The sequence below is a fragment of the Halyomorpha halys genome, unplaced genomic scaffold (assembly GCF_000696795.3).
Source record: "Halyomorpha halys isolate HHAL.00 unplaced genomic scaffold, Hhal_1.1 Scaffold50.1, whole genome shotgun sequence".
Taxonomy (NCBI): Eukaryota; Metazoa; Arthropoda; class Insecta; order Hemiptera; family Pentatomidae; genus Halyomorpha; species Halyomorpha halys.
Window position 1 is genome coordinate 533,525 of NW_027106849.1, and position 11,647 is coordinate 545,171.

General features: G+C 30.5%; 1 protein-coding gene across 3 annotated transcripts in view; it reads left to right on the forward strand.

Moving 5' to 3' along the window:
• Positions 1–589: 589 nt before the first annotated feature.
• Positions 590–11,647, forward strand: part of LOC112210322 (zinc finger protein 711) — a 12,549-nt gene continuing 1,491 nt past the window's right edge. The window contains exons 1-5 of one of the 3 annotated variants that reach the window (XM_067045148.1): positions 590–1,201; positions 4,151–4,207; positions 7,154–7,201; positions 8,468–8,518; positions 9,994–10,041. In XM_067045148.1, the coding sequence (XP_066901249.1) occupies positions 1,165–1,201; positions 4,151–4,207; positions 7,154–7,201; positions 8,468–8,518; positions 9,994–10,041 (241 nt within the window). In that variant the 5' untranslated portion in view covers positions 590–1,164. The other 2 variants (XM_067045149.1, XM_067045150.1) reach the window with 2 other exon arrangements.

An 11,647-nucleotide genomic window follows, 5' to 3' on the forward strand; every position in this document is an offset into this window, starting at 1 on the left:
TTATTATCAATCACAATTCCAGCAAAAAATCATAAATACCAAATTACTTTAATTTGCTCATTTTACAAACACCGACGATATTGAAGGATTTAAACTAAAAATTAAAAGTCATAATTTAAATAAATAATTAAAAATAATACAAATAATTTAAATTATTGATCGAAAAGTCATAAATCGATATCTGGAAGATTGGAATACTTCTCAAAGGAGAATATTTTCAATTAGAGACAAGTTTTTCTTCTCATATGTAGAAATATTTTATTAAGAATAAAATGCTATAATTGACTATAAAATAAAATTCAGAGAAGGTTGAGTGGGGAAATGTTGCTGATTTCGGTCAAACCCAATCAATTTATACATTATTAAAATTTGGTTCAAACTATAAAAACAAATTAGGTATATCAACATTATATTAACTGTAACTCACTTAAATAAAAGATAATTACAACATCAAAAATCGAAATACCAGGGTAAGTGAATATTTATCCGCTATTTAGTTATATTTTTGTTTATGTTGGTAGTACTGTAGTTTTGCTTTGATGACGCATGCTTTGTTTATTTGTTGTGATGTCTATGCAAATTTCAAGTTGCTAGGTTAGTTTCGTTATCGCTGTCGTGCTGTTAATCGTGGCTGCTCCTCATTCTAATGCACCAAAGAAGAGTACGTCCAATGATCCGTTTTTTTTTTTTATCGGAAGGAGTATCAGGGGCCAAAATTTATCGAAGACTTTTGTTACGGTACGGGAACAGTATTTTCCCACAACGGAGTGTCTAGGAATGGATTGAAAAATTCAAAAATGGTCGCACAAGTGTTACGCACGGTGAAGGAGCAGACGACCGTTTACCGTCACAAAACAGTTGAAGAAAACATTGAGCGTTCAAGCCTGCAATTTGAAGCAACCGCCGAGGACTGATGGTGTTGTTGCACGAGAATGCCTGTCCGCACACTACATATAGTACCGATCTTGCCCCTTCTGACTATCACTCGTTTGGTCCACTCAAAGAGGCATTAAGAGGCCGTCGATTTACCTCGGATGAAGCAATGAAAGAAGCCGTGCATTCATGCATCTTGTGCAACGATGGACCAAGTATATAGAAAAGCAAGGGGAGTTATACAATAAAATTTTATAACTATATTGCTGATAATAATTGACCTACCCACGTATGTTGGACGAAACAACACAAAACTCAATTGAAGCATGTATTACAGATTTGGAAAATATATGATTCGTTATTTACATTTAAATATCTAATAATTTCTAATGTTTTCCCTGATATAGCTTTATTAATTTTTTTACACAATTAAATATTACTCAGTCAAAATAGTCCTCTGCAATGCGTTTTGAAATTTATTTCTGTACAATAAGACACAACTGGAACGCGCAAAGCTTAGAACCAAAAGATACTTGAATATAAGTCCTTGGAGAAATAATAATTTTAAAGTACTTTCAGAACTCAAACCTACTGTCTCTTCATCTCATACTTGAAAACCTCCTACATTTTTAGATTTTAATATAAAAAATGAAAAGTAAGGACAGGACATGCACAAATTAATACTCACTAGCAAGGTTCATTTTATTTAGTCTTAAATTATTTTATTTAAGCATTAAGAACAAACACATTTGAAAATATATCGATACTTCGTTTATTACTACTTTCATTGCTTTCTTTTTGGCGTTTCATTTAAAGGAAATTCTCAATGAAACAATACGACTTTTTACACATCACTGGCAGGACTAGTAATATATTTACTACACACCTAGGAATATAAATAAGTGAAAAGTAGACATAATAATGAGTAGAAATCAGTGAATTACTTCTCATTTTTCTTTTTAATGAAGTTAAGTATCAGAATTTAAACATGTATTGATGGTTTTTGAAAACAAGCAGTTTCTCATGTTATACATTTGCACTTCCACCAATGGTCAATAAATTTTAAATAAGAGCTGCAGCGTCCTCCTAGTCTCGGTCGGCCATACTACACATAAGCCCTTACTTTCTGTTTTCGTTTTTGCAACCGGCAATTCAGGATAGTTGTTTCTAGAAATATATGTATTTTTTATTTTCTTAATTTCTTGAAATATAAATAAAAATTGTTAACATGAAATAAAGTAGAAACAAGAACAAAGAATAATATACTTTAAGCTGTATAGATCATGCTATTATCTGTTGGCTACGGCTGTCGATTAATTGTTATATACTGACACAACGCTACCTTGCAGCCGCAACACACACCCCAATTGTTGAGATGGTTGTGTTAAATTGTTTTGATTGTAATTGCAGATGTGAGGTATTCTATACCAGAAGACCTCGACAATGCGTGTTCATGCAGGTTAGGTAGCTGCATAACTGTATAATTCATCTAGGAGATGAATGGACAGGATGAGTATTATGTGAACTAGCAGTAAGTCCTTGAAGGCTGGAAACTTCGCTCTGTAGGAAACGAGCCTGCAGTCGCGAAGGGGTTGGAAATCCTACGGGAATGAGCCATAGGTCCTTATGAAAGGATATTAGGTACAGGAAGGAGGAGAGATTTCAGTGAAGACAGAGTGAAATAAAAGTCAAATAGCAAATTCCAAAAATAGCACTAAACTGTACTGATCTACTATGTGAATTATTACTCACTGACTTAAGAGTCATCAAGCAGGAGAATTCCCTGAGAGGGAAATTTGGTCTATCAAATTGGGCTAATTTATCTCTCTTAGGAAATTAAACGCCATCAATAAATGCTATGTTTAAGACTCCATTGTAATATTTATTGACTCTAATAATACATTTTAGAATATTACAGTATATAACGCGGTTATTAATTTCTACAATCAAAGAATTTACAAGAAATATACATTTCAATAAATGATGTTTGCCTGATGACTGCATTAGTTCTTGTTGTGGCAGCTAGGTAGCGTCGTGTCAGTACGCAACGGTTAATTGGTAGCTTGAACGGTAATAACAGATAGTAAAAAAAAAATTGTAGTAGTCAAGCCATATACAATTTTTTATATAACACATCTATTGGATCAGCTTCATGAAAACAACTCAAAATAAAGTTTAATATTCGATTAATTCAAATGTTTACGGAAAGTATAAATGATATAGGTTTATTCCTGGAAATTTTAGAAAGGTTTGTTCTCCTGGGTGACGTCATTCTGTGTACGTTTTCTATCGACCCTATTCATTCTGTTGCTTTCTGTTAAGTAGGTACTGAACCCTACCTCTAGATTTTAGAGGAATTGCTTCATTCGCATTACCTCTTTGGACAGAAAATAAAGCTAGTTGGTTTTAACCTCCTCATCATAGTTAACCAAAGTTCCAGTTAATTTAATTATCAGCTATGGATGAAAATGGTGAATAAAAAATTTTTTTTCTTCTCAGTCTAGTACTTTATTTTAATGATTGTCTCTACTATAAATATCTTGAATGAGATGATTTTTAAAAAAATTCTCTGAGGGTAAGAATGCAGAAATAGATAAGTTGGTATGATAATAAACTTTGGGTATTAAATTGATAGCTTTGAAAATAATGAATAATACATAACTAGAACTTGCTTGCTGTCAAGCCATTTATCTCTGTTGAATGGTTTGATTAAATTTGAATAGCTGTTTATCTGTAAATCATAAAAACAAAACAAATAAAGTTATAATCATGAGAAGCTTACTCCTGGTTATTTAATTTAAGAAAAACAGGCATTTCATTTACAAAGTTTAAAGCTAATTATGTCAATCCCTATCTCTGTTGCTGATTGTTGGAAGAACTTACATTGACACAAATTTTAAGAGGATACATAAAACTTGGAAAATCCTGTTTTTGGAATTTATTAATCATAAGTAAGAAATTAATACACAATAAGTGGTTTTGTTCACAGTTGCAGTTTAGTTTAATGAGATATTAAATGATTTTGATTTGTTGGAAGTATCATTTGAATTAAATGATATTTATAAATATTAAATTAATTAACCGTAAAACAACTGACAAACCTATGTGATCACATCATTATGAAAGTTCAGTTTAAATTGGACCTTATAACTAACCTAGGCTAAGTTCAAAATTGGGCAATTGGTCAATTTTCTTAATCTTTGCAAGATTACATATATACCTAATTTTTATGTAGCAATTGATATAAATTTAAACTATCATGTGTTTTCTTTTTTAGGTTTAAGCAACTCTTGCGTAATAAAAGAAGAAAAAATTGATGATACTGAGTGTATCGGTAAGTTTTCTTTTTTCTTAAATTTTATTTTTAATTCTGATATCTCTTGACCAGTTTTTAAATGCTGAAGCGATATTTTTTTTTTCTAACTGAAAAATAAAGATGCTAAAAGTATACAACAAAAAAATCAAAATTATATTTCTATATATGCTTGGTAAATGTCAAAATTAAAGGAATTTGACGGATATCTAAGGAAAGAAAAAAATAAGTTTCACCAACAACTTTGATTGGACAGGGTAGTTTCAAAAATAAATTTTAAATATTTATTCAGTTGGCCACAGAACTTCATTCTTATCAGCCCTGACGAAGCCCTGCACAGTGGGGCGAAACATTGGTTAATAATGAATAGTTTTTTGTTACTATTTTGGTATCTCTATTGATTGCCATCCAGAATATTTTTCTCCAATTAAATATTTATTTAATTTATTTTTAAGTTGTGTGCTGGGTATATAATTTTAGAGTCTGTTGTGAAAGCTTATTTAGTAAGTAGTTTGGAAATGACAAATAAGCCTGAATGTGACCAAAAAAGTTTTTATATATAATATATAAAAGGTTTTTATTATTGGATAGAATATGGCTTTAAACATGTACTTATAGTATATTCATGATTTTTGAGAAATATTTTATTAAATGGTTGAGGGAAATTCTGGGATTTTTTTAGTTATTTAAATAAAAACTGTTGTTTAAGAGTTTTTTGAGATGGGGAAAATAATATGAACTAGTTTCATATCGAAAACTTTTTTTATCGCACTTTAATTGAAGCAACTACATTTTTTTTTTTTTTTAGAGGCCTATGCTCATTCAAAGCTTTTTTCTCTTAGAACATAGTAGAAAACAAAATATGAACATATTTTTAACAAATGCAGAATAAGAGTATAAAACTATGGAAAAATGAAGCTCAGTTAAAATTTCTAATTTTGACCTTCTATTTTTTTATTACATTTAAGTGGTAACGGTGTATCCATTTTAAACTTTGTTTAGGATCGATATATGTGTTGATGCTATAATTATTATTATTAGCTCGTCACCTCGTGCTTCCTTAAGCCCGAGCAGAAGGTCAACATTGTCAACCAATATGTGTTCCCGGGTCTCACATACCCTCTCCAAACTGCTCCCCTCACAAAGCTACGTCCTGAAATCCTGGAAGGCATCGACACAATGATTCGCAGAAGTGTTAAAGCCATTATAGGGCTCCCTGCGAACACCTCCACGGCGATGTTGTATGCTCTGAGGAGGTACAGAGGCTTGATCCAGTGCCAATGGGAGGCTCCCCTTCAACACTGGTCCATTGCTCAGTGGCTGTCAAATGTATTCGATGCTCTGTTCCAGTCCACTTTCGATTGTTCAGCAGAGATTGCTGAATGTGCGGATAGATTGGGCGTTGATCAGGGGCATCGGAGTGTGAAAGCTCTACGACAGTCGCTACGTGAAAGTGCGTTCGCGGAATGGGCTAATTGCAGGTGGCAGGGCATTGGAGTACGCCATTTCAAAGAGACCCTGAGAGCAAATAAGTTTATATATGATAAACAAATACTTACGGGCTCTGAATGGTCCAATGCCCTGAAATTAAATATAAATTATGCACCCCTACGTGGAGTCCCAGGTGTCAGCGGACAGGATAGAGAAGTTGGGTCCCTCTGTCGCAAATGCAACAGAGAGCCGGAAACACCAGCACATGTGCTGGGGAAATGCCCCAACAACTCCCTCCTCATAACACGCCGACATCATAGAGTAAAATACGAGTTAATGAGGCTCCTAAAAGATTTTGCCTGCTTTGACGAGGTCTACTGTGTAGATACGGATGGATCCACAAGATATGTGGATAAAGTTGCTTTTCCTAAGAAGGGGAAGTCGGCAATCATTCTGGATCCCACTGTGAGATATGAAAATAACGACCTTGACCAGGCAAATAAGGTAGATAGGGGAAAGAAGGAAATCTACGATAAATGTATCCCTTTCCTCAAGGAGAAGTTCCGTGAGGGCTTCGGAGAACGAGACTTCAAGGTGAGAGACCTCTGGTTCGGAGCCTGTGGAACTATTCCCAGCACAACTAGGAGCTTCATGGAGGACCTCGGGGTCGATGCCCAGGACGTGGCTAGGATGACAGAGAATATAATACTTGACTCCCTGGGAATCATCCACCACCACATGCATGGAAATTAATGAGTGGGGGAGTTATCCAGAGGAGGGATGGCATACATGCATCGCATATCCTATTTGTTGTTTTATTTATCTATTTACTACTTTGTTATTTTTTATATTTTTATATTCTAATATTTGTTATATAGGGGAATGTGTTGATAAAAAGTAATAAGGGTTTACAACCCTGGAGGGGAAATGGAGGGGAAAGAAAAAAAAAGGAATAAATTGAAAAGCTTGTATTTAGTTTGTAGACAGATATTAATTGTAAAATAATACTGTGGGGAAAAAAAAAAAAAAATGTTAGCTGTCTATTATATTGTATCATATCAAAAAAATGTAATTTATAAATTTATATATGTCCGGATTGATCAGTATGCTGTGTAATGTAGCAACCCGATGTATTTGGGCAGCATGATTGAATAAATTTCTTTCTCTGTGAGTGTAAATAAAATAATTTATTTATGGGTAGATAGTATATGGGGTAGCTAGTTTTATCAGTCACTTGGGAATATGGCCAGTTTGGGGCCCCATAATTTTGAAATTTTATCTTAACAATAGATCTTGATCTCTAAAAATTATTTCAAAGTATTAGACTTCGTCCTAGGAAGGAATAAAAATCTTAAAAATATATAAATTTTATTCAGTTAAATATTACTTCAAACTAGGTGCCGAATATCATATCATTATACTGAAAATCACCCATATACTTAGTAATAATAATATTTTGAACTTTCGGTAACTAGGCTTTTGTGAATCTTTCTTTATAGGTATTCCTAATTCAGTAATATATAGTTTTTGTTGCAGTTCCTGAGGTTGTTATCAAAGAAGAGGAGGGACAAGTATTCTGTTTTGGTGAGAAATATTTTTAATTAGATTAATTCTAGTTCAAAGTATCTAAATTACCTATCACTTGAAATTCCATTGCTGGCAAGGTCAATAGCATATTTAATAAATAATAAGTTAGTTGAAAAAAAGTATCCATATGTAGTACAATATAGTGTTTGTAACAATTGTAAGTGCAAAACAATAGCTTAAAGGTCCATCACAGGATCACAGTTTTCAGTTATCATAGCAACTATCTCAACCTCTGCCATGATGTAAATTGTATATTGATCGCCATCAATAGAGCATTTCCTGTTTTGGCAATCTTGTTGTTCTAGGTTTAGTGTTATTGTTGAGAGTGCATGTAATAGCAGTAAAACTACTGGGACATTAACTGCCCATGCATCCATCTTAACCGAGAACTATCTTTCCTTGTGGAAAATAACATAAAGAACAAAAAATGAAAATTAAATGTCCTGCAAGAATCCATCATCATGATTGTATCATCATTATCAGAGACATTTGAGTCTCTTTGGTGGGCTGAGACTACTCAAATGATTATGAAGGAATTTTCAACTGATTTTGGTCTTTAAATTTGTTAGATTTTTCATGCTACTTGCATGCATGGATAAAGGAGTACATTTTAAATACTCCTTTCTTCATAGCACCTTGTTTAATTTTTCCAAACTTAAAATTGTGGTAGTTTCCAAAAGATAAACATTGAATTTCCCAGCCTAAAATAGGAATAAACAAGCCTTAAATTCAGTTATCAAATTTATTTGTTTGTAACATAATGCCTTCATCTACTTGTGTTTTCAAATAATTTTCTACTATTTACTATTCTATTTAATGTTTTCATTTTTTAAGTAACTTTTGATGATGGTGTTAAACTTTATCATTCTATAAATTATTTAACTTTAAGCTCATGGTGGTTTAATGGATAGTATTGCTACCTTTGAATAATGGATACTTGTTTCCTAATACATAGGACTATTTCCAAAGGTTTTAACTTGGAACCTAACCAGCTTTTTAAAAAATAAATAAACTTCTTGAATAAAGACCTTGTGGACTGGTCTGGAAATCTGAAATGAAAGTTACAAGGAGCTAGTTTGGAATAACATCTACTATCGCCTTCTCCTTCCAAATTTTATGACATTTTTAAAATTTTAAATCATTTAATTAAAATATTGTTTAATTACTTGTTTTTATTTTAATATTTTTTAAAAATACTATTTCTTTTCATTAAAGTGGTAATATTTTTAATATTAGTAAATAATAATATGTTAATATTTGCAGGTGAATTTGTTGGTGTAAAAAAAGAAGGAGAGTTGCATGTCTCTAATGCTCGTAAGAATCATTTATCTTAGATAGGTTTTTTTTTTATTATTCTATTAGATATATATATGTCTATATATATATACTAAGGACATTATTTGAATAAGAGTATTGTACCAAAAAATTTGGTAAATAAGAAACCATTTTTTAGAGAATTAATTAGTTAGTATTTTGTAATATAAATACAAATATAATTAGTCTTATACCTTTGAGTGGGTGCTGTACAGTAAAAGGAAAACATATTTTTATCTTCATCTTCTTACCATTGGTTTTTCAGTATCAACATTAGTGGTGAATATTGATTGAAAATTTCATTATCTAGTGGATTTAATATCTATATCTATTAGTGGATTCTATGAAAATATACCACTTTTTATTTTTCCAGTTGAGATCGGGGCCTTATCAAGCAGAGTTCTTTGTCAGTGGAGATAGATATCTGTAAAGTACTGAGATTAGGAATCCATTTGCCTTGACAAGAACATTTGATGGGTAGGGCCCTACCTCTCATACGAGGATCCCCTGGGGGTTGGTTTATTTCTTAAGAGATCATAGAGAGCAGAAATCGAGAGTTGTATATATTTGGGAATTTTTTCACTGAAATGATATGAAATTGTTGGTATTTAGTTTTTTAAATTTAAAATTTTTTTTTTAGTCATGGAACGTAATATAAACTTAATGTTTTTAACGTTGTTAAATAAATTCTCAGTTTTTCTGCTTGCATCATTAGTTTAGTATTCTTAAATCTTAATTCTTAGTACCATTTACCTTCAATTATTCTTCTGTTTTGGTTTTATATAACCTTTGTTTTTAACTTTCAGGTATATATACCATTTGCTTTGTATGTATTTATCATTCCTAATCAAGTTTTTTACTATGGTTTTTATTGCGTTTTTCTCTCTACTTGTAACAATAAGTAAAGAAGTTATCACTTACGATTAATATAAACTGTCCTATTATGGAAGTAGAAACAAAAAAAAAAATTATGAAGTGACTTGTGAAAAGCCTTTATAATCTTGGGTTCGGTAAAATTCAAATTTCCTTGATAGGATCCAAATATAAGTCAATCTTGAATATAGGTCATCCTTGGACATAGGGCAATCCCTCATATTACTGGAGAAAATTTCAGAAAAAAAATTATATTCAAAGAAAATATTGCATTATTTATTTAGTTTTTAATTTGATCATTAGTAGCTTGAATTTTTTAAACTTATTTGTATAAGAAAATATATAGTTGCTGTTGATAGCTTGTATTTGCTGTAAAGTTTTATTTAATTAAATATTTTTGTCAATTTTGTCATATTCTCAATTATGTTTGGCCCCAAGGTTTTATCGGGATACAATTTAGAACTCATTCCTCCATAATTTTGAATACCATTTACTGTTTATCTAGTATGGAGTTACCATTTGCAAGTTATTAAATTTGGGTACAAAGGGATCAGCAATTGTTATGCATTTCTTTTAATTGAATATTTCTTTTTTTTTTCTAGTTCCCATGATTGGTGCCAAAGGAGAAGAGAATGCGCTGATTTATTACGGTAAGGTTAATTGTTTAATTAAAATAATTGTGTTATTAAATGATTTTGAAAGAGGAGAATAATATATGTGTATAATGTATATATCACTGATGATCAATATGATTGATGATCCTATCCTATACACCTTCATTTATCACATGTGCGAGGACCAATCAATCAATCTGCAGCCAAAGATCTCTATAGTCTATAGATAATTATGTATATATAATTGTAATATCCTCTTTTTGAGTAAATAGTATATTTTTATGTATAACATACTATGAATATGTTTTTATTTTATTTATCATTTCAATATTGTTCATTTGCTTTGTTTAACCAAAAAGAAGGCTAACCAATTTTGTTCAGTCAAATATGGAGTTGAAAGGGTCGTTATTCAAAACAGCTACTAAGATTTGAGAATAAAGTTAAAACTAATAAAATTCCTTTTAATTATTTTAAATAATTTAAGATTATTCAAATATGGAGTTGAAAGGGTCGTTATTCAAAACAGCTACTAAGATTTGAGAATAAAGTTAAAACTAATAAAATTCCTTGAAATTATTTTAAATAATTTAAAAAATATTTGAAATAATGTTTTATTTTAACGATTTTAAAAATAAAAAAAATTACAGCCAGATTCTTGTTAGAAAACCATCTAGATCTATGTATTAATAATAAAACAATTGAAGTTATCAACATAATATAGTGAGTCGGTTTCATATTTCTTTTCTTAAAATGTGGCCAACTTGTGGCTTAGATCAACAATTTTATTTTTTCATAAAGTTACAGTCAGCTTAAATTCATCTTATTGAATTTATTAAAAGTTCTTCTGATTATTAATGAATCTATCTTATTATAATAATTGATTTAAACATTATTATTTATAATGCGAAAAACTCGATAATGATTATTTGTATTAATCTTTGATTTTTATCTTAGTTATTATAAATTATTTAAATTATGAGAACAGAAAACATTTTTTTTTTTTGTAAAACTTAGGAAGCTATTAAAATTTTGTAAATTCATGGTACTATTACCTATCACTTAAGCCAATTAACTATACAAGATGATCTGATAGTGCTTTCTAATTGATGGCAGAGATGCTTTGCCCCTTAAGACTTAATGAAGGGAGACTATTCACAGATTAATGAACTGACAGCACTTCAGATTACGGACTATTCAGAGCAATCAATGCCAATCAAATTTTGTTTTACACCCCCTTTACGCTTAAAATTATTTTTTATATTTATTATTTGCTTTCTTTGAAAGACGAAAGTAAACAAAAAACAGGAGAAATGAAAATTATAATAATTACTAACTATACTATGGTAACTTTTGTTTATTGTAAATAGATAATCAAAAAGAAATACACTTATAGATGAAGTACTTTTAATTTTTTTTAACATGTTTAAACTATTAAGATAAACCATGAATTCGTTCATCTATATAAATAGGACGTTTATGTATATACAATTATTTAGCTTGTAATTTTAATGTAGTTAAAAATAAATCCTGTATATAATATTTTATTCTGTTAATATAACACTTATTTATTCACTTATTATACCTAATATTATACTTATCTTATGTTCCCAAAGTGTGTTCCTCAAAACATTTCTCAAGCGAA